This window comes from Talpa occidentalis, unplaced genomic scaffold, assembly GCF_014898055.3.
Source record: "Talpa occidentalis isolate TD23 unplaced genomic scaffold, MPIMG_talOcc4v2.1 talOcc4.11, whole genome shotgun sequence".
NCBI lineage: Eukaryota > Metazoa > Chordata > Mammalia > Eulipotyphla > Talpidae > Talpa > Talpa occidentalis.
In genome coordinates this window covers 1,248,318-1,271,344 of record NW_023601104.1, presented here as the reverse complement: position 1 = coordinate 1,271,344, position 23,027 = coordinate 1,248,318, and the positions used below count along the sequence as shown (strand labels likewise).

Here is a 23,027-nt window from a genome sequence, read left to right as displayed (position 1 = left end):
CGGCGGGAACGCAGCCCCGAGGCGGCCACCCCGGCCCTCCGCCTCTGCTCCGCGCCGCCTCCAAGGGCGGCCTGAGGCTAGCTCGGCGCGGGAGGCGGCCCCTTTAAAGGGCGGGGCCTGGCGGCGGCGACTGGCCGCGTCGGGGGGCGGGGCCTGGCGGCGGCGGCGGAGATTGGCCGTGGCGGGGGGCGGGGCCTGCGGCGGCGGCAGAGATTGGCCGCGGCGGGAGGCGGGGCCTGGAGATGGCGGCGGGGATTGGCCATGGCGGGAGGCGGGGCTTGGGGGCGGCGGCGGGGATTGGCCGCGGCGTGGGACGGGGCCGACGCGCGCTGCGCGGGGCGGGGCAGCGGCTGCGGGACGCGGCGCCGGAGCTGCCTCAGCGGGAGGCGCCGCCATTGGCCTCGCTCGGTGGGCGCCGCGGGCCGGGCCGGCGCAGAGCCGCGGGCGCCATGGGCCAGTGCGGCATCACGTCGTCCAAGACCGTGCTGGTGTTCCTCAACCTCATCTTCTGGGTGAGCGCCGGGCGGGGCGCGGGCGGCGGCGGGGCCTGCGGCGGCTCCGCGGCGGGCCTGAGGGGCCGGGGCTCCGCGCGGGGGGGCCGCCCCCGCCCCCCCTCCTGCCCCTCCCCCCCTTCTGCCCCTCCCCCGCCTCCCCCGGGCGGGCCGCGGCCTCCCGGCGGGCTGGGGGTCGAGCCCGGGGCCTCGCGCGCGGCCAGGCCGGCCCCGCAGCCCCGAGCGCCCCCCGGCCGCGCCTGCGCCCCGCGCGCCCCGGCGCCGCCGCCCGAAGACTGGGCTTCCCCCCGGCCGGACCCCGCGCGGAGGAAGCCCGGGAGGCGGCGGCCCGGGGAGGCGGCGGGCCGGGGACACGCCCCTGAGGAGGCGCCCCCCGAGCGGCGGGGTCTGGCCCGGCCGCGCCCGCGCAGCTCCCGTCGGCGCCCCCAGCGCGCCCCGGAGCCGCGGCGGGAAAGTGGGGGGCGCCCCGGCGCCCGTGGGGCTGCGGAGTCCGCAGGCGCCTCCCCCGGAGGGGCTGGGTTGAGCCCCAAAGGCGGGCTCCCGGGACGGGCCCCCCGGCCCCGCAGTGTGGAAACGCGCACCCCCGTGCTTCGGTCCCTGCCCCCGCCGTGTCTGCGCTCCCTCAGCCCCCTGCGCGGCCGGCTCGGCGCCCCCCCCCCCCCCCCCCCCCGGCACCCAGCGGCACCGCGACCTGCCTGCACCGGTGTCCCCCGGAGCCTTTGAGGGTGTTTGGGGGCGCCCTGACCCCGGGCCACAGTCACCCTCCTGACGCTGGGCTGCCGTGGTTTCTCCCCGTGGAGAGCGTTCCTCGTGGGTCCGTTCCCCAGGTCTCCCAATAGGAGATCCTGTAGGATGGAGAGACCCGTGCAGGCTTGACTTTGTGCCCTTGACCGAGGCTGTCTGGGTGGGAGAGCTGGCTGCGCCGCCCTTGGAGACTCGGGCTCTTCAGGCTCAGGGGCTGGGCTTGTTAATGTAACGGCATATTGGGAATACAGAAGCCGTTTTCTTTAACCAAAAAACTCTAAAACATCAGTTAACATTTTTACTTTCCTGTCTCCCGGAAGGGTGACAGTTATGGGGAAAGAAGATTGTGAATCTTTGGAAATTGTTGAAGTGTGTATGTGTAGCTAGCTAGGTAGGTAGATAATGTTGAACTTCGCTTGTGGTGTTTCGTAGCATCCCCAAGACTGAAGTCATAGCGTGCTGTAACCGCCTTAACCTTTGTCTAGGTTAGGAGGAGAGTAGGACTTGCGTGAGCTGTGAGAAGGAAGCTCCGCCGACAGGCAGGGGAAAAGTTGAGGCCTAGCGCAGGATCAGTGCAACAGAACTGATAAAGAAACAGTATTAGAAGTATCCCCAGCAAACGATTAGTTTGGGAACAAACAGTGATGCTGGTAATAACCGACTTTGAGTGCTTACTACATAGGCCCTGCTCGGAGCTCGGAGCTACCCTGTCTGGCAGGGAATAGGATTATACTTACTTTACGGATGACTTCCTGAGTGGAAGGAGCACTCCACAGTGTGCCAGATCCTTCGTTCAAGCCCAGGTTGTGCTGGATTCTAGAGCCTGTGAGTGAAGATTTGGAAAGGAGATGGAACTTGATAGGTACCTTCCTGAACCTATGTTAGAAGCACTTTCCCAAAGCGCACTGATTTTAATCTTGTTTACAGCCTGTACCAGCGTTTGGACTACGCTATTTAAATCGTGCGTTTAAAAATGGGGTCACTATGGGGAAGTACATAAAACATGTTAACTGCCCCTTCCCTGGAGCGAGAAGTTCATTTTCAGTTTTGACACGTGCATGCCGACCCCGGCCTCCTCTACTGTGGTGATGTGTAAGTGGAAGAATAAACATTCCCTGCGCAGAGCTATCAAGTGTATCTGTTTCCTTGGGCAACTTTAGCGAAGACTGGAAGTGCCGCATTGTCTCTTCACTATCAGATTGTAGTGGCTGATTGTTGATAAGTTTAATTGGTTTGGCAAGATCTCTACAGTTTTTACATCTTGATATCCTGATTCAGGTGGTGATTTGTTCAGCATGGAAACAGGTATGTACCTGATAGACTTGGTGCCAAGTGATCTTACAGCCAGCAGTATATTGGTCTGTGGGAGTTATTGTGGAAAGTAACTCCTTTCAGAAAGTGTGAAGTTTGTCTGAAAGAGTTCCTCAGCAAATTGCAGAGTGTTAAGGGTCGTAGCTGTAAAGGTAAAAGGATGTATGACTTAGATCTCTCTCTTTTTTTTTGCATGGCACAGCTTTAAATGTATTGTTACTAGACCTGTGCTAACTGATGGAAGATGGTGAGGAGTTTGTGTGGTACGTGACTACATTTCGAAGGCCACTGGAGTAGAGTCGCCTTAGCTTCTTCTATAAACTGCTCCATTGTCCCAAGGTCAGACAGGATTCCAAATTCAATGGGATACTTGACTTGACGCAAGAGGCCTCATTTAAAAGAAGCTTCAATCAATTTTTTGGTTTTTATTCCGGTAGTTAGGTGCTAAACCAAGTCCCACGTTATGCAGATTACTTTAACTTTCCCTGCCCTATGGGAAAAATCAGTTGTCTGGTATTTATTTTGCTCCTATGTCTTAGGCATCATAGGGACTTCAAGAGAAAGCCCATGCTTGTAGAATTTATAATCTGGCACTTCTATTTAGGCTGTTGTTTTTCATCTATGTGAGAGGTGATAGTAACACTAAAACGCCTGTGGAGTAGGAAGTAGCATAAGAAGTTCAAACATCTTTTAAATGCTTTTAGAGACAACTTCGGAATTTGGCACCTTCACTGATCATTCATTACCCATTACCTGAAATCGGACATATCCAATATAAATGAAAGCCTTACATAAGCTTTAAAGTTTATCTTGTCTTAAAACTTTTCACACCACGCTTCCTTCTGTGAGTCCGTGTTAGTAAGGAAAGTTGCTTTGTAAAACAAATGTAACACAAACATTTGAGTACCTCTTTTGTGCTTACTGGTTTAATGGTGGGAACAGACAAGTGGAGATCACTCTTCTTGCAGAGCTTTTTGGTGGAGCAAGGTAGGCTTAAAAAGAAGCAAAAAAAAAAAAAAAAAGTCATTGTGCAGAGAATTAAACAGGTTGATGTTACACAAGTGTTGGGTGGCTGCTTCAGCTTGGCAAAGAAGGCTTCTCCAAGGAAGTGAAAGTTATTACTATGTAGACTGGAAAAAAATGCTGATTTTGAGTGGTTTGAAGGAGAAATGTGGGGTGTTCAAGGCAGGGACCTGGCAACAGTCCCTAAGGCAAGAATATACTTGGTGTGTTCAAAATACCAAAACAAGGTTTAACTCTACTTAATGCTTCTGTTTGGAAAATAAAAAGGGGCCTCCCTGGTGGCGCAGGTGGTTGAGCGCTGCACTGTGAGGCTGTCCACAGGCTCTGCAGCACTGGTTCGATACCAGCCAGCCGGCGAGAATCCCACATGGCGAGCAGACCTCTCCTGTCTCTCCTGCTGCTCCCCTCAGCAGTGTATTTTGTCAGTCTACCTGTTCTGTTCCCCACTCTGTCTCTGGTGAGTCCTCTCACCCTCCCGCACATCTGGCCTGTACCCCGGTTCTTGTATAAATAAATAACTCTTTAAAAAAAAAAAAAGAAGGGCCTCCCCTGGTGGCGCAGTGGTTGAGCGCTGGGCTGCGAAGCTGCCTGCACCCTCTGCAACGCCAGTTCGAAGGGTCCCACGTGGTGCAACAGACCTCTCCTGCTGCGCCCACTGTTCCCCTCAGCAGTGTATTTCGTCAGTCTGCCTGTTCTGTTCCCCGCTCTGGCTCTGGTGAATCCTCTCACCCTCCGCGCTTCTGACTGTACCCAGTGCTTGTATAAATAAATAAATAAATCTTTAAAAAAGAAAAGAAAAAGATTGTACTGCAGTGTTTCAAGGAAAACCTCCTGTCGCAAATGTCCTTACACTTACTTTGTGTTTTCCAGTACATCCTAGTTGAGAATATACTTTTTAAGCTGGAACCTTCATCTGACATCCTCAGATTTGATTCTCTCCCTCCTGTATTTACATCATCATGAATATCTGTTCCACAAAGAATATGGTATAAGAGCACACCTTATGCCATACTAATGACTGTTTTTTTTTCATAGTTCTTTGGAGAAAAGCTGACTTTGTCAGAAAGCGAGTCGTGATACATAATAAGTAGGGGCCTCCTTCTTAACTTGGTTCTGCCAGATAAGAAAATTAATACTTCCATCTTACTGCATTCTCAGCCTTCCATCCCCTGACCAAGTGCTGGGTGTCTCTGCGTCATCGCTAACTGAAAGAACTCAGAACTTTAGAAACTTGGAGTCAGCCAGGTGGCCACACTCAAGAAAGGTCTCTTGGGTTGTAAATTAAGGAATAGGTTGTTTATTAGCTTCTCAAGATATTTGTGAATGTTTTGAAGCATTTTATGAACTTTTATTCCTTAAGATCCAACTTAGGTAAAATCTGTACCGTTACCGTACCATGCAAGTGTACCTGAGAACCACTCAGTCACGAAGTGCTTGCTCAGCATCTCAGCCTTCTCTGCGCCCTCCTCCCTGACGGCTCCTGGGGAGGGGGTGGACACACACAGGCCAGGTCATCTGGTACAACATGGGGTTTAATTTCTAGTTGTATCTTCTGTCCCCTCCCCAAATACACTCACGGATAGCCTCGAGTCTTCCTTGAAAAATGTTACCCTTTTCCCCCCTTAATGGTTGGGTAGAGTCAGTAGATGAGAAATTGTTTGTGTTTATGTGTGTGTTTGTTTTTTAATTTACCGAAAGGAGTCTGGTGACTGCTGTCGTATCTCACGTTGTTGTACGTTGTTGTCACTACTGAGTAAACATGACCCATGTGCAGACAGGCTCTTGCTTGGCCAAGGCGAGGCACCTGAGGCACCTCAGACTCCTCTTCACAGTTGGGGCAAGGTGTGGGTTCAGAGAGTGACAAAGACAAATACGTGTCTAAGGTCTGTGCTGCTTAGACTGCCCCTGCAGCCTGCTCTCTGAAGACGCTGACCCTCTGCTGTTAACAGGGACTTGGCTCTGCCGGTTGCTTGGTCTCCAGCTCCTTTGCCTCCTGAGCTTCTGGGGCTCTCAGCTGGTAGGTGTAACTTGGGTTCACCAGAACCACTTTGTTGAGATGTATGGGTAATGACTATAATGACTATAAAGAAGTGAAAATAAGGCAGAATTGAGGAATATGATCCTTGGAATCTCGTCAGAGCTGTATCACTTTAAAAGGATTAAAATATTTCTTCCGAATAATGGTAATAATGACATTGATAATAATGACAGGCGTGACTTATTAAAAGTTTACAAGACTATGTAGGATTTTACTTTCCTGTCTTCTTGAAAGGTGATGTTTATGAGAAAAAAAGATAATGTGCACTGAAGTCATCATTGTGCGAGACATTCAGGAAATAGCTCAAGGCGAGTCAGGGCCAAACGCGCCAGAGCAGGTTGGTGAGTGCGGGAGAGCGACAGAGGTGCCTAGGATATTTGGGATAGAAGAGATGACTGTTGTGTGCTCGTAGGTAACATAGATCTAGGAATTAATTTGCAAGAGAGCGACAGAATTTTCAGTTTCAGATATAATTTAAAATATTTAAATAAAAATATTTAAAATATAATTTAAAATATCTGATTATGCAAATAAGATATTTGCTTTTATAAAGGAGACACTAAAAAGTATTTTTTAAAAAGCAAACCATGATTCCACCATCCAGAGACAAGTGTATTTTTAAAATATCTCTATGTGATGTATGTGGTTTTTTCTCCAACATATTACAAACGTTAAGTTATGCTGTAACAAATTTTAAGGGCTGTAATGCAAGTATTTCTCTGGGTGCTGGGGTTTTTTATCTTTTTTTTCTTTTTTTACTGTTGTTACATCATTTTGATTAATATGTCTTCTATACAAACCTTTGTTTCCATCTGACTGACTTTCTTAAGGATAGACCTCTAGAAGTGGAATGAGTAGGTACAAAAGCAATGCATGCAGAGCTGATACGTGTTGCAAGAGTGCTTTCCATGATGATTTTTGTATATTAAACTACACTCTGTGTCCTATTACTTACTGATTTGTTAGGTAGAAAATGATACAATTATTTTAATAGTTGCAGAAATTCTCCTAAGAGTGGCTTTAATTTCCAAAGGAATTAAGAAATCTTGGCGTAGTCTTTTATCTTTTAGAAGGTTGGATAAAAGAGTCAATGAGGGTAAATGAAAATGATAAGGAATAAGTGAAATACACAGTCACTGGGCTTGGTGGAGGGGTAATTGTGTTTAATGATATGAAGTATTTTACCAGAGTAAGTCTGAATTGAAACAAAGTATGTTGGGGCTAGAGATTATTATAGTAAATAGAATGGGAAAGGAATGAGATGATTTTAAGACTTCTAGGCTTCCTGTAACCACACCCTTTATATTAAAAACTTGTAATGGCACAAGCGTGGAGTTAGGGGAAACTTTCAGAAATACACTGTACAGAATTACCAAAGGATTCCTTGGGGGAGAGAAATGAGGGTACATTAAAAATGGCTGTTTTTACAGGAAACCCTGAATTAAATGCTGAAAGATGCAGCTATAAGGCGAGTTTCTGCTGGTGTTTCTCCCCTCTCTGCTTTCTGTTTTGAAATCTGCTTTCTCACAAAGACTAGGCTACACAGTCATTTCCCCCGCCTTTCTTGACTGTTCTTTCTCCCAACATCCCAGTCACGTCTGCTTTACCAGCTGACTCTTTGAGGCAGAAATCACTTTGAAGGAGAAGTTCATGTAGGCAAGAGTGCCTTCCCGGACACTGCTGTCAGCGGCCTGGCACCCGGAGGGTCTTTGCGCTGCCCTGGTTCTTGCGGCTTGCGCACACGATCCCATGGAGCCTGCCACCGCAGGGAAATGGCTTCAAGTGTGCTTTGCTCTGTCTTCACCCGCATGTTCTGTGGGGTGCTCCAGCCCTCACAATATCCGTGTAGATGCCCTTTTCGCAGCAGAGCCATTTTATCTCCTGGTCTGCAACTAGCCGGTCTGCGTTTCCGCTGTTGCCGCAATGTGACGGCCGGTGTCCCGTGCCGCCGCGCCCCTTGCGGTCTCCTTTCTGAGGGAGCGGAAGAAGGGTGTATTGTAGCGTTTCATCGTTTCTTCCACGGAGGATTCAGAAAGTCCACATACGCACAGAACGCCCAACGCTAGTTTCTAAACTGGGGAAAAAGTAATCTGCCGTTAAGAATGAGAATTCTTACTTTGAAAGAGGCTTTGTGTGTGTGTGTCGTGGAAGGACAAAAGAATAAAACGAAGCGCCATACTTCTGGAACGCACACTTCCAAAATTTCACAACAAGAGTAACTTTGTGTTTTAGAACAGTTTGGTGTTGTGGAAAAGCTCTGACTTGTCTAAAGGTTTAACATTCTGTGATTTAATTTAGGGCCTGAGTTTATTAAAAGATGAAGAATGATTTTTTAAAAAATTATTCTTTCTATAGTTTTGACTCTCAGTGTTTCCCTTAAATTTCCCTTCGCTTCTTTGTAAAAAAGGAGGGATATTTTTAGTATACTGGCCTGGCACAAATCCTCCTTACAGGCTCAGCTTTTTCTCAGCAGTGACTAAAGCAGTTCAGCTGTTCCAAGTTCTGCATTTCATCTCCTCTTCTGCTGCGCCTCCTCCCCTCTCCACCCCCCAGCTGCTTTGTTGGCAAAGCCCAGCCCCTTTGACAGATCCCAATCCCATCTTGACCCTTCAGAAGAGGGTTTAACCCAGCTCTCCTTCTAGACTTCCTGTAACCACAACCCTTATATTAAAAACCTGTACGACTGCAAAGTTCTATGCATACTGGTTAGAATTACAGTCTCCTTCCATTTAGCGTACAAATTACCTTTTCTTCAAACTGATGGTTGGGTGTCATTAAGGCAGCTGCTTATTGCTGTTTTGTAATACTTCAGCTGTTAGGACACCGACTCTGTCTTTGCTAAGGAACTGATGTCCTTTCATAAGCTTTTTATGATACAACTTAAGCTATAAGCATTATATTCATATGTCATTAAAAGAAGAAAAATTTAAAGGTGTCTTCAATTTTTAAAAGTCTCTATTTACAAATAATTTGATTTATATAGTCTCACATCAGCACTGGTGCAGTTTCTGCTTTGCTGTGCACAAGTAATACTTTATTTTTCCCTCTGTGTGGTCAGAATAGAGCTCTGTTATGTGCCCGATTCTGCTGTGTAAAGGACATGGCCTGGTGTGCAGCCTGGGAAAGAAACTCCTCTCCAGTCTTTCAGAAAGGAACAGGCAGCTCTACAAAGGGCCCCTCCCACAAGCCGTCCATCGTGCTCATGACACGTCTGGTTGTGTCTGCCGTTGGATTGTTTCTCTGCCTCTGCCAGGCGTACTTTCAGACGAGATGGAGGCTGAGTGCAGGGTGGTGGCACTGCAGCGTGTCGCTCGGCCTGCTGCCAGGCCTTTTCCCAAGCAGCGCCAGCTGTGTATCGCACAGGAATTTCTTTAGGTTGAAAACTCATGTATTTGAATTTATGTAGGCCAACATTTCATTTACTAGAAGCTCAAGAATGGAGTTTGTTTTACTTTAAGCCTTTTAAGAAATGAATATTGTCTTTGAAAGTAGGAAAAGCTAAGAATCTGAAATGAGTAGTGAAGACAAACTGGGCAAAATTGGATTGACTTATGTTTAGGAATTCTTCAGTTGGAGGACTTGAAAGTGTTTACACGAGGTTTACACGCTTGTGTTTATATCACATATGTAGTCAAGAAAAGGTATTTGGTGAGAGTGCTAAGTCGTCCACACACTTCTGGAATCAGCGCACACAGACTGTTATGCTCTCTGTCCTCTCTCTCCCTCTCCTGCGTCGGCCCCCATGCCATCACGGTGTGGCCTCACAGTGAGTGTGGCAGTGAGCTTTGAGGACCTCTGAAGACTCATGTGGCTGAGGCTGTACATGCAGCATTGAGGAACATTATTCCAGATGCAGTGGCCATCAGGAATTCAGTAAGATGGATTAAGTTGCCAAACCATGTTTGAATAGTGAACTGAAAACTACAAACATTTGACTAAAGACAAAGCAGAAAAATCAAAGTTTCTGATTGAGATAGGAGGCTGATGTCAAGGGAAGGGAGGAGATGAGGCATACTGAAGATTGGCTGATGACAAGCTTTGTGCCCGGCAGGCTTCTGGCCTGGAAAGATTAGAGTCAGCTTTGCACACTGACAGCATTCTGAGTTGTGACTCCGTGCAGAGGTGAGAGCAGCAGCTGTAGCAGAGCTGTGTCCTGGGGATCTGGTCTGGAGGAGGGCTACTTAGCCTACGATATCTTCTCAAAGAAAGAGATGGCGTTTTAGCTGCATCTTAATGGACGACAAGGTGTCCTAGCAGGTGTGTGTGGGGGGGTGTTCCAAAGCGAGCAGCAGAGGCGAAAGACATGAGTACGGTTTACTCCTATTTAGGGTAGTGGAGTCCGACAGAAAAGCAAGGAGAAACAGCTTAGTTCATCAGGGACCTCGCTTGCCTCGTCCTGTTTTCAACAAGTTAATGCCTTGACCTCATTTATAATTTTAACAAAAATAATGGCTCAATAAAGAACCTGTTCTTAGGGGGAAGGGAGCGTCGGCCAGCAAGGTTTAGGGTGAACAGTGATAAAGCCCAAATTGAGACCGAAGCACCGCACTGTTGTCGAGGAAAACGTTATGGTGCTCCAGTGACGTTTTGGGACTCAATGGAAGGAGTTTGGTAGTTGATGGATGTAGAGGGAGGGCAGCGGGGGAGCGGCTGCACGTGTGAGATGGCTGCTGCCTTTGCTGCGTGGTGCGTGTCAGGGAGGCCCCGAGGGGTGGGCAGACAGGCAGAGAGGGCTGCAGGGGAGAGGTGACGGGCCTGTGAGACGCGCACCGGGGCCCGTGGTTCTGAGAGCACAGCGTGGGTAGTGAGCTCCTCCAGGGAGTGGAGGGCACGAAGGACCTGCCGGTCGGTTTCTGGAGTGACCCAGCCCTCGGGCTTTACCCTGTCACCGGCTGGTCTAGGCCAGCAAGTGTATTTTGGGTATGGTTACTGGTCGTTATTATGTTTTCTTTCCCCCGTGGGTTTCTTTCCACAAGAGGTTAAAAGCGCAGGTTCTGCAGTCAGATTGCAGCTTCTGGTGCCTACTTCCCCGCTTTATTTAGGGTGGCTGGGACGAGCGCGGGGGCGCGCCCTTTGATCTGCACTGGCCATAGAGTTGTGCTGGCAGCAAGCCATGCCGTGCCGTGTGTGTCTTTTCCTTCTCGGCCGTTGTTACTTACTGGGTCATTGGTTTCTTGGTTCCAGCTGAACCGTTATTGAAAAGGAGGTGGCGTTTGGAAAACTTGCCAGCATTACTAAAGAAATGTTGTTACTAATGACTAATAGACTTTTCAACTCCAGTGAAGACAAGTCTGTCCATAGACTTAAAAGTGATCGGAAACCTCACTGAATTATATCTGCTGAGAAACAGAACCTTTGTCGAGCAGTACTTAGAGACTTTACCAGTTGATTTGTTCTCCGCAGGGGGCAGCCGGCATCCTGTGCTACGTGGGAGCCTATGTCTTCATCACGTATGACGACTATGACCACTTCTTTGAGGATGTGTACACTCTCATCCCGGCCGTGGTGATCATAGCGGTGGGCGCCCTCCTTTTCATCATTGGGCTCATCGGCTGCTGCGCCACCATCCGGGAAAGCCGCTGTGGACTCGCCACGGTAGGTTTGCCCTCTGCCAGCTGCGTGGGCGGGGAGAGAACAGGAGTGTTTCGATTGTGGGCTCTCTTGAATTGGGCGTGAAACCCCACGACTCATAATTGGGACCGAACCAGCACTTGTCTGAAGCTTCTAGAGGTTATCTCAGGTAGTTGTCTTTTATCAAGAGAATATTAACTATTTTTTCATTTCTGTTTAATTTTTGACAATGTTTCCTTACAGTTTGTCATCATCCTACTCTTGGTTTTTGTCACAGAAGTGGTTGTAGTGGTGTTGGGATACATTTACAGAGCAAAGGTATGTTGTTTACTGTAATTTGTGTTTTGACAGGTAGGTTAAGTTTTTCAAGGAAAGTAGAGCAAATTCATTTTGTCAGGGGAAATGTTTTCTTTTGCCTTTCTTCAATTTAACCACTGTTTTAAAAATCTAAAATTAGTTGAAATGATGTAGTCAGACTTCTAGTCTCATTTAATATCACAAAATGTTAGTTCTTTTACTTTCCTAGTTGGTGGGTCTTTAGTAAGTTACCTCAGCATTAGCTGCAGATGAGAAGTTGGTCAACTGAGAAACATGTTCGAATTTCCTCAGCCCATCATTTCCCTTTAAGAAGGGGAAATGTGCGCATTCTGATTTCTGTTTTTGATGGACTAAGTTAAGGATTTCATTTTCCATTGCCTCTTTAAAAAAATACCTTGGTCCTGGATGTTAGAAGAGAATGATTGAGTGATCTGACCTCCCACTCCCGGAGGAGCTCACCATCCCTGCCAACCTGTGCACCATGGAACTGTTGCCAGCCACTCTCTCCTGCTACTCTTGCGTCTTTCTTGGTCATTTCCTCTTCTTTTCTTTGCCTTTTCTGTTTTGCCTGCTTTTGCTTTCTACCCACAATACTATGTGGAACTAAACAGGCTCATTTAAATTAATTTGGGTATGACTTAAGAGTCGTGACAAAGGCATAATAGTATTATTCTTATTGTAACTTGACACTTTAAAGTCAGAGGCTTGGTAATGCCAATTTAGTATTCATAACATTGACAGGCAAGGTTCCAGGCTTCTATGTCAAAAACTGAATGCAATGGACTATACCCCTCCCTGTGATCTGGTTATCAGTTTTACAGTTTCATCACATCACTGATAATAATGATAATGTCTAATCATCTTTAGAAGTGTTAGGAGAACCTGGGGCAAGCAAACTTTATTAAATGATACCTTCTTGCCACTTTACTAATTGGTAGTAATAAGTTATAAAAAGATTATTTCCCATCTCCCCGCTCACTTTCAGGCTTCTTATAAAGCTTTTCATAAAGTGCCACTTGTATGGTCTGATTTTTGATTTTTAATACTTAAGCTGTTAGAACACCGACTGTCTTTTCAAAGGAACTGTTGTCATTTCATAAGCTTTTTATGGAACAGCTTTTAAGATCTAAGGATTATATTCAGATGTTATCATTTTTACCTCCTCTGGGAAAAGAAAATGAGTAGATTTTCTGAGAACACCCTTAAAACTTTCTGAAAAGGAAGGCGATACATTTATAATTTAAGACATTTATAATATAAGATAGCTCCAGGCTCACATGCTCTCTCCTTGAATAGATTGTCAGCCTGCCATCTCATTGAATGCTTTTAATTGTATATGATATAATTTGTCTGATTTTTTTACCTGAATTTATCTATATGAAGATAGGAAGAGAGGAAACTTTTTTCTTGTAATAATTTCAGAGATAACTGGCAGTTTTGCATACATGCCATTGAGGTATTTAACTGGAGCTTTGACTAGTGTTACTTTGACCAGTATTTTGGGGGGACTGTTTGTTTGGATTCAGGTGGAAAATGAGGTTGATCGCAGCATTCAGAAAGTGTATAAGACCTACAATGGAACCAACCCTGATGCCGCTAGCCGAGCTATTGATTATGTACAGAGACAGGTAAGCTTTCTTGAGGTGAGTTTCTTTTTGAGGATCTCACCGTTGGTTCAATATTAAACTTACTCTGTTGCTATGTAACTTAGCCCTGTGTCTTCACTGCCCTAGTTAAGGCTTCATGATTGTCCCCCTTGAAATGTTTTTTCTATCATTGCCTAGTTAAAGCTAGAAATGAAATATGTGACTCTTTTCCTCAAAAAAAAAAAAAAAAAAAATTCAGACACATAATGGAATAGGGGTGTGTATTGTAGGAGAGGTGGGAGTCCAGATGTATGTTTAGTGAGATGGGAGGCCTTCTATACCTTAAAGCAAAACCAGAAAAGGTTTTGTCTGTTGACAAAACTGTAATAGTAATGATGATGATGAAAGGTTATTGAAACATCCAGGAATATAGAAAGTCTAGTATAGATCTTTCTTTGTACCTGTAAACCCACCTCAAAAATTGTCAACTTTTTGTCAGTCTTTTTTTCATGTTACCCTGCACATCTTGTTAGATTATCTTAAGCAAATTGTGGACATTTCAGACATTACTTTATGCACATTGTCATTAGAAAAAATACCGAACTCAGAACCAAATACTTCACGTGAAAGACATGAAGATTTTTCCTACTTATAAAAATGACCTGTCGTGGGCAGTGTGTTTTTCATATGAGAGTTGGAGACCCACTAGTCACAGGTGACAACTTAACTTAAAAATTTGGCTCCTTAGTCATCTAGCCACGTTTTAAGTGCTTGGTGGTAACGGGTGACTGGTGGCTACCACATTTGACAAGTAGACGTAGAGCCTATCTGCCATTGCAGAAGATCCTGTTGGCCGTCGCTGGTCTAGAGGAGCTTAGAGCCCTGCACGCTCTGGGACTTGAAAGTTCAGCACGGGTTCATGAGGAATCATGTCTCTGTTTCCTTCTGCACTAGCTGCACTGCTGTGGAATTCACAACTATTCAGACTGGGAAAATACAGACTGGTTCAAAGAAACCAAAAACCAGAGTGTCCCGCTTAGCTGCTGCAGAGAGACTGCCAGCAGCTGTAATGGCAGCCTGGCCCACCCCTCTGACCTCTATGCCGAGGTACGTTTTAAAGATTGATTTATTTATTTATACAAGCACTGGGTACAGTCAGAAGCGCGGCAGGGTGAGAGAATTCACCAGAGCCAGAGCGGGGAGCAGAGCAGGCAGAAGGACCGAAGTACACTGCTGAGGGGAGCAGCGGGCGGCAGGAGAGGTCTGCACGCCATGTGGGACCCTCCTCCGGTGGCCGGGGAGCAGCCGGGGATCGAACCGGCGCCGCGGAGGCTTCGGGCAGCTTCACAACCCAGCGCATAACCACTGCGCCACCTGGGAGGCCCACGTTCACTTTCTTGGCCAAGATTTGAATGTGGGCTGGTAACCAGTTTTTCTTTGACTTCTCTATCTGAAACTTCTTTTACCCTCTTTTGCTTGTCTTTAATGATATTTTACTTTGCTGTAAATTATTTTTAAATGCATTGTCTTTTTTCCTTTTAGTTTCTTTCACTTCCATTTCTTCTATTGAGTGGCAGTATGTGCCCTTGAAGCTTAACCTATTTTAAAAGACTTCTAATGAAGGTGTGTTTGGTGTGTTTCAGGGATGTGAGGCTCTAGTTGTGAAGAAGCTGCAAGAAATCATGATGCATGTGATCTGGGCTGCCCTGGCATTTGCAGCTATTCAGGTAAGTGCAAGGAGATAAGGAATCTTGACAGAGATTCCACCGCATGGGCTTACTCACTAAGTGTAGTTAATCTTTGTGGAGATACACAACCTGCAGTGACTGATGGGCCAAGCCACCCACCATCTTCGTTTCCTCTCTAGACCTAGGTCTAGAAATGTGGGACCCAGGATAGTCCCACAAAACCAGAGAGCTGCATGGGGGGAACCACGTGTGAGGGAATTCTTCTGTATTTGTGGAGTTCTTCTTTATTTTTTTCAATTGTCAGCTATCATGTAGTCTATGATGTGACTTGGCACGTCTGAAAGTATAACATGCCACTGTGGGTAGCTGAGAGGACTTGGTATTCCAGCTGCTACCAGTGAAAACAGTCTCTTCCCCAGTAATAACAACATGTTCAAAGTTGCTGATAGTTGCTGAATTACCTCCCTTCCCAGACTTCTGTCTGGTATATCTACCTGCATTCCCGGTTTCTCTGGAATATATCGTATATCTTAGGAATTCTTTTGGAGGACTATCTTAGAGGAGACGTACAACTGAGAGTAGCCAACTATTTAATTGAAAATCCTTTGCATCAGATCTTGTTCTCAGAGCAGTTTTTGTTTTTTCTTGAAATATGTTTTAGGCCTACAGTAATTTAAGAAAGTATACTTTTATTTTAGTTGTTAGATAAAACCAATGTAATTAATAGTTTAAATGTAAGTTGCTTGGGTAGCCTGCTCTGTGTGTTTGAACAGGAGCTAGATATTTAATGGAAAGTGCCTTTTAGAATGGCAGAAGGGCGCTTGTTTACTTTGTTAGTGTTCAAACAGCCCTGAAATGACTCATTAAAAAACCTGGCTCCCTATTTGCTCTGGTCTCTGCCTGTCTACGAATTTGTATGTGGCTCAGCATAGCAGTGATCTTTTGATCAGCAGGGATGTATTTCATATTTTGATTATGCAGACACATTCATTTAGATTAAAAACAACAAAACATGAGGGAGGTCTCTATTCCCAAGCAAGATCCTGATCTGTGCGTTCTTAATGATCTCCTGTGGTGCTAAAGCTGCAGGTGTTAGCATGCGGCAGGAAGCCTGGGAGCTCTCTGGTGCTTGTGATCACAAAATCCACAACATGTATTTAGAAGATGACAGCCGCCACCATCTTTGCCACGTCCCCCAGATATTTCAAAGGAAATATTTCGCAGTGGGGGCTCATGAGTATTGTAACTAGTCTCTTGCAGTTTGTCTTCTCATATGTTTTTTTACTTGAATCACCCTAACATAAGTAAAAGCTGATAAAGATTTGATATTTTCAGTTCAGTAACATTAAGTCAGGGATTCAAGCTGTCACATACTTAGAAAACCTAATATTTTTGAAATTTAAAAACTTTGATTTTAAGGGAAAGAAATCCATTTGAATGGAGTTTTCCCTAGTATGTTTTCTTCATTTTGAAAGTACCTGTAAATGTTCTAAGCTTTTGATATTTAAAATCTGATGTAGGTTCGGGCCTGGGTTGTACATAGCCTGAGCAAAGGCAGCAACAGCTCAAAGACCATTGAGTGCTTGTTCTTGTTCATCCATCCTGATTGGGAGACTTAGAGCTTGTAGGGTACTTGGGGATTTGTAGGGATCAAAATCATAGTGAGCATTGTCTCCTTTGATTTTGCTTGTAATTTGTGAAACCAACTGTTAGGCTACATTTCTGTGGAATTCTAAGGCATAAAGGTGAATTTATGAAAAAAATTTATTATAAACTTAATTTACCAATAAAAGGCTGTGATTCAGGTGTTAACTATCTGGGGCCGAGTCTGGCCCACCACTTCTTTGGGACTGCGTGGTGTTTCAGTAGCAGAGGTGAGCAGTTTGTCTCTTGGTTCTCAGAGCCTGAAGTATTCACTGTACTACCCTTTAAAAAAACATTTGCTGGAGTTAGTGGTCGTCTAGTTAGGTCATCTAGGTTTGGGTGTGATCAAAATGGTCAAAGAAGAAAAACCTGAAAAATACTAGTTATTATAATGAGATTTTTAAATAAGAAAAGAGGTTTTAAAATTTTGTCACACCCCTTTTTAGCTTATTAGTCAAGATGTTTCACTTCTTTACGTATAACCAGCCTCTTAAGTTAACAAATGATTAATATGACTTTTATTTAAAAAGTCTGGTCATAATATAGCAAAAATCTAGGTTTTAATTTGGCAGGCTCATTAGATTCTGCTGTGAGGTAGGCAATATGGGAAAGGTAGGGATTGGCAGCCTTTGGAGTCTCACAGAGTCAGCGTGTCCTTAAGATGGAGTTGTCAGGAGCAGATATTTCATGCCCAAGGCCACATTGCTCTTTTCTGGTCAGAATGTCAAGTGTGAAGTAAGTTGAGACTTTCCTTCCTGTGGCTACTTTACTACCAGATATTCATTAAGCCCAAACAGGGTTTCAAATCCAGTGGCTTGATGTTGACACTCTTATAAAATATTCCAAGTAATTCTTCCTTAAAAACTTATACCAAAAGAGGGCCTCCCCGGTGGCGCAGCGGTTGAGCGCTGGGTTGCGAAGCTGCCCGCGGCCTCTGCGGCGCCGGTTTGATCCCCGGCTGCTCCCCGGCCACCGGAGGAGGGTCCCACATGGCGCACAGACCTCTCCTGCCGCCCGCTGCTCCCCTCAGCAGTGTACTTCGGTCCTTCTGCCTGCTCTGCTCCCCGCTCTGGCTCTGGTGAATTCTCTCACCCTCCCGCGCTTCTGACTGTACCCAGTGCATGTATAAACAAAATAAATGAATAAATAAATAAAACATGCCTCTTAAAAAAAAAAAAAACTTATACGAAAAGAAAAAGAAAAATACCGGATGGTCTCACTCATAGCAGGAATCTAGAAAACTTAAATAAGGGACCAGGAAAAAGAATAACTATAAGAAAGAAAATATCAAAATCAACAAACAACTATGAAGCAGAGACACTCTGGGGGGTGGAGGGCGGAGAAAGGAGGGATTGGGGTCAAAAGAAGGGAGTTGTGATTGTATGGGGAATATAAAAATAAAATTTAAATAAAAAAAAACTTATACCAAAGTTTTCTTGGGAAACTAATTCTTGAGTGGCTAAGATTAACTTTTTTTTTTAATGTTGGGAAAATTAATTATTAATTGAATTTTTGAAAGTTTTTTTTAATTGAAAATACTCACTTGATAGAACTTTTTTCAGATGATACAAATTTAGGAAAAGACTAGCTCTCTCACTTTTCAAGACCCCCTTGCAGAAGTACCACTCTTACCTTTCCTTTATTTCCTTCCAGAAGTAGTTTGTGGTTGTACAGGCACATTTTTTTTTGCAAATAAAAACTTACATGATACAGTTTCGTATTTTGCTGTTTGCAAAAATTGAAATAATCTGGGCCTCCCTGGTGGCGCAGGCGGTTGAATGCAGCACTGTGAAGTTGTCCGCAGCCTCTGCAGCGCGAGTTCCATCCCGGCCCGCTGGGGAGCTACCCACATGGCACGGCAGACCTCTCCTGGCTTGCCCGCTGCTCCCCTCAGCAGTCAGCCTGCCTGTTCTGTTCCCCACTTTGTCTCTGGTGAATCCTCTCACCCTCCCGCACATCTGGCTTGTACCCCGGTTCTTGTATGCATGAATGAATAAATGTTTACAAAAAATTGAAATAATCATATACTCATTTGCAGTTTTAAGAAATAATACGTACAGCCCTTGTATGCTTTGCCCAGTTTCTGTCAGTGGTAACATTTTGCAAAACTACAGTATATCATAACTGGGGTATTGGCATTGGTACAACCTACCAGATTTGTTCAGATTTCTCATTTCTGTGTGTGTGTATTCAGTTCTAGACAGTGTTGGAACCTGTGGAGGTTCCCGTATCCACTGCCACATGGAGATGCTGTACAGTTCCACAAGGATCCCACTTGGTACCCTGCCCACCTTCTGCTTGTGCCTCCTTCCCCTGTGTGCCAGCAGCCACTGATCTGTCCTCCATTTCTAAAATGTCATTTCAAAAGATGTACATGAAATCAGAAGGGTTCTAACTTTCTGTACTTTGCTTCTTAAAAGCAAATTAGTATCTCACTATGCCTGTGCATAGTATTCAGCTTTCAAGGCACACTTTATAATTTATCTACATTAGTAGCCACTTGCATAATTTTACTATGACAGAAATGCAAGTGGTGACTGTCCTCTGTATGCTTGTGTACAGTGAATAGCACAACTTTGTAGACGTGGAGTGGAGAGGTCAGAGTATATACATGAATGGCCTTTTCACATGGATTTTGAAGTTTTTCTCAGAAATGGGTGTTTCCAGTGTTCATTTCCAGTAACCTTGTATAACCTTACCTGTTTCCCCATATTGGCACCCACATAGTGTATTAAAATGTAGTGAACATTTCAATTCTTGACAGATTTTTTAATTGTCACTTGCCTCTATGTTTAATTATATTTTGTAGTTGTTGAGAGTTATGTTTGGACTAAGTGCAGATTATTCCTCGTGACTTGCAGGAGACATTTCATTGCAAGAAATAATACTGGAGCTAAAATATTTGTATATTTCCAAGTCTGTTACTGGGAAATTTCAGTAATCAATTAAAATTGGAAATGGGCCTGTCATACTTAGTGATGATGTTTGTACTATAAAAAGCTCTCGTGTAGAACTTAATGTACTTAAGCAGACTCATTCCCAACTATAAGCTTATCAAGCTTATTTGTTTTTGAGTCATTACAAGTGGACTTAATTGAAATAAGTCAGGAAAGAAACACTTATTTCAGACCTAATTTTGAGAATGCTGACTCCTACAGTACAAGTTAACCAACTGCAAGGAATGTCAGGAGGTGGGGATGGGAAGAGAGATTTTTTTTGCCAGCAAGTCATTAATTTCTGAGCTTAGCATTTTTATTGCTCAATTTAACATTGCCTGGGAACATAATTGTGTTTGACTTTATAACTATTCTAAAAGTGTTTTGATGTACAGTAAATGGAAATGTATTTCTTTAGGGATTAGGTACTAAACATGTCTAGAATTGGCTTTAGTAAACTTTCAACAGTACTAGAATGTCTTGAAGGTGCTTTTAGTAAGCTCTCAATAGAGTGATGAATGTAATGAAACCGATGGCTTCAAGCAGGAAGTCTCTCCTGAACGAGTAGAATGTAGGCTAATTGAGGGCAGAAATTGGGAGTGGGTGACTTCATGCCACGGAGAATTCAGACTGAGAACATCCTTACTCTGTGCGTCTCATTAGAGTTAATCTTCCACTTCAAACTTTGAGGCTCTGTTTATGGGTCTAGTACATTTTGTTGAAATTAGATTGACCCCATATAGACAGAGGGCCTTGCCTTTTAAAATCAAACACCAAGACCTTTCACTGGTGATGAAAAGTTGGAACAGCAAATTAACTTACTCCCATGTAGCTCTGTGGTTACTGTTTATATTTTGTAAAAAGTCAGGTCAGAAACTTTGGAGTCATTTTCTTTTAATCCAGCTCAATCCTCTTGCTTATCCAAAATAGCATGGCATCACTTTATTACTGTTCCAGTGTGCTACCAAAGAAGGATTAGGGCTTCTTAAAATGAAATGATGAAGGAAGAGTGACCTTTAACAAGTAGTGTATCTGCAGAGTCAAACATGGATTTCAAATAATAAATGGTTATGAAGGAAACAAAAAATTTCCAACTACCTTTTCTGGCGTCAGGAGTTATTTTCCACCATAAGGTGTTTGGGCTGCTCATGCACTAAATATTGTGGATTGACATAAGCCCTAGCTCCCCCGAATCCAGATGCTAGAAAAGACCACCATTAAATTTTCCCCTCCACACATAGTTTTGATCATCCCACTTCCCAGACCTTTGCCATCCAGTGTGGTGTCCACTGGCCACATCTGTTTAAATTAGTTGAAATAAAATAAAAACACTCTCCTAGTTTCACTAGATGCTCAGTAGCCACCTGCGCCTAGTGTCTGCGTATTTGACAGCTCACATACAAAATGTTCCGTCATTGCAGACAGTCCTGCAGCCTCTACATGGAGAGTGGGGGTGGCAGAAGGGGAGCTCTGATTCTCTGCAGGTTTCCCAGATTATTCCTAGGTATGAGGCAGAGAAGGCAAAATGTGGTACTTAGAGGATGCCTAAGAAGATAATGTATTCTTCAGAAATTCTTTTGTCACTGTTGGTATCCTTTTGGGGGGTTTGAGGTGGTTGTACTTTAAAACAGCTCCGTTACTGGGAGAGTCTGCAGCCTTTTATTCAGCTGCTGTTTTCTCCCCACAGCTGCTGGGCATGCTGTGTGCGTGCATCGTGTTGTGCAGAAGGAGCAGAGACCCTGCCTACGAGCTCCTCATCACCGGCGGCACCTACGCGTAGGAGGCAGCTCCCGCCCGGGCTTGCAGTCGTGCTCTGGTTTGGAAGGTGAATGGAGCGGCGCTGCTGCTGTGGCCTCCTGAGCCCATTTACGTAAAGCACACGTGCACGGCGTTGGCTGGAGCAGCCTGGCTCTTCACGTGCCCACCTCTTACCTGCCTGCCCGTGACTCTCTTTTTCCCATTCTAGCTGACTCTCCATGTCCCTAAGTTGTTCAGTACGGCGGTAAATGTTCTGCTCTCAGAACCGTCCTCAAGTTGTGTAGTGTGCTAGAATTAAAGGAGGACATGGCCTGCTTCTGTTACCTCCAAGCCGGAAAAGGATTGCTGCTGGAGTATCACTGGTCTCTTCAGTCCTCACCATGGAGAACTCTTGGCCAAAGCTTTTGGGGGGAGGGGAAGAAGCCAGCTGTCTGGTAAAAGGTGATACCAGATGGTGCCCCTCATCAGTGTCCTTTACAAAATATATACTGTAGTCCAATAAGATAGCAACTGTACACATGGCTAAAATAGATTCTAGAACCATGCATTGTGTATCTTGGTTCATCTTCGAAACCAGACTGACCTTTGAAACTCGTGGTTTTTAATCCCAGCAGGCTTTCTAGGAGGAGTATACTGTATGCACTACTGTTCGAAGACAATTAGTGTGAGCGCGTGCGTGCTGTTGCGTGATTGAGCCCATTCATTGTCAGTCTCAACTCGTTAGAAATAATGTACCCATGTAGACAAGCAGACTAGTATGTAGATGGGATCGCAGTTGTAAATAGAAAAGTCTAATTCAATAAACTCTGTATCACCCCTCAGTGTGGAGTTTGTCGTGATCGGGGAGCATTTGGATTGCAGCGTGGTGCGGCGTTCCCAGCCCTGCGCAGTCTGCATTGATCGTGATTTGCCTGTTTTCATGATTCCTGTTGTTGCCGAGTTTCTCAAGGCCTCGGTAGTCAGGAAACCACAGGCACTTTTCAGCCTGGTAGATCCTGCAGTGTGGAGTTGGGGCTGCGGTGAGGATGCCGCGTCCTTGTCTTGTAGGAGCGCGGGGCCTGGCGCCAGACAAGCAGGGCATTTCCACAGAAAGGTGACTGGTGGAGTGGGAGCAGGGGGTCGCCTGTAGGGAGCACGGGGAGTGCAGGCTAGGGTGGTCTTGGGGCCTCAGGCTCAAAATACAAAGTGGGAAAAGGAAAGGAAGTGGCGCAGCCCAGGTGTCTGTGGCCCCCACGACTTCCGTGGGGTCAGATTGGCCGGGGAAGGAGGCGGCAGGAATGAGGGAACATTGCGGCGACCCGCCCTGGCTGTCCCTGGACTGCAGCAGAGGGGTGAGTGGGGTGGGGTGGTTCAGGAGAAAGCCAGTGGGAGAGTGGGGCCCGGCTGGGGAGTAATGAGGGATTGGCTGGGGGGGCTTGGGGAGCTGGGGGGCTCGGGGATCTAGGGGCCTGGGGGAGTGTAACCCATGATTGGGTGTAGGTAGGACAGAAAGGAGAGGAAGGGAAAGGGTCCAGGATGAGCCCCAGGTCTCCAGCTTAGTCAACCGAGGAAATGGCCACAGAGATCGGGGAGCAAGGCGGCCGCTTTTCAGGGACTTGAGCTGCCATTCAGCTGGGGCTCAGCGTGAGCCCCGTGAAGAGCTGCCAGCCCGTCCTGCCTGGGGATGGGCGGCGGGTGCGAGGGTGGGGAGGTGGGGAGGGAGCCCCGTCCCTGTCCAGAGCAGGGGTTCACCTGGCCCTGTGTCCTCCCAGCTCGTCTTGGGTGCCTGCCCTGCCGGGGCTTCCCCGCTCGCAGGGGGCCGAGTGGTGAGGGCGGGTGCCCTCGGCTCTGCGACACGGAACTGAGCCTCTGGACAGAGGAGGACACTTCTGGAAGAAGCGCTCTGGCGAGCCGCTCCT

The 23,027-nt window shown here is 45.9% G+C and overlaps 1 protein-coding gene across 1 annotated transcript; it reads left to right on the top strand.

The window, feature by feature from the left end:
• Positions 1–355: 355 nt before the first annotated feature.
• TSPAN3 (tetraspanin 3) lies at positions 356–21,950 on the top strand. The gene is made up of 7 exons (XM_037502055.1): positions 356–512; positions 11,032–11,223; positions 11,443–11,517; positions 13,044–13,145; positions 14,058–14,210; positions 14,747–14,830; positions 21,059–21,950. Exons 1-7 carry the CDS (start codon positions 450–452, stop codon positions 21,149–21,151), a joined length of 762 nt encoding a protein of 253 aa, XP_037357952.1. The 5' UTR covers positions 356–449; the 3' UTR covers positions 21,152–21,950.
• The last annotated feature ends 1,077 nt before the right edge of the window (positions 21,951–23,027 follow it).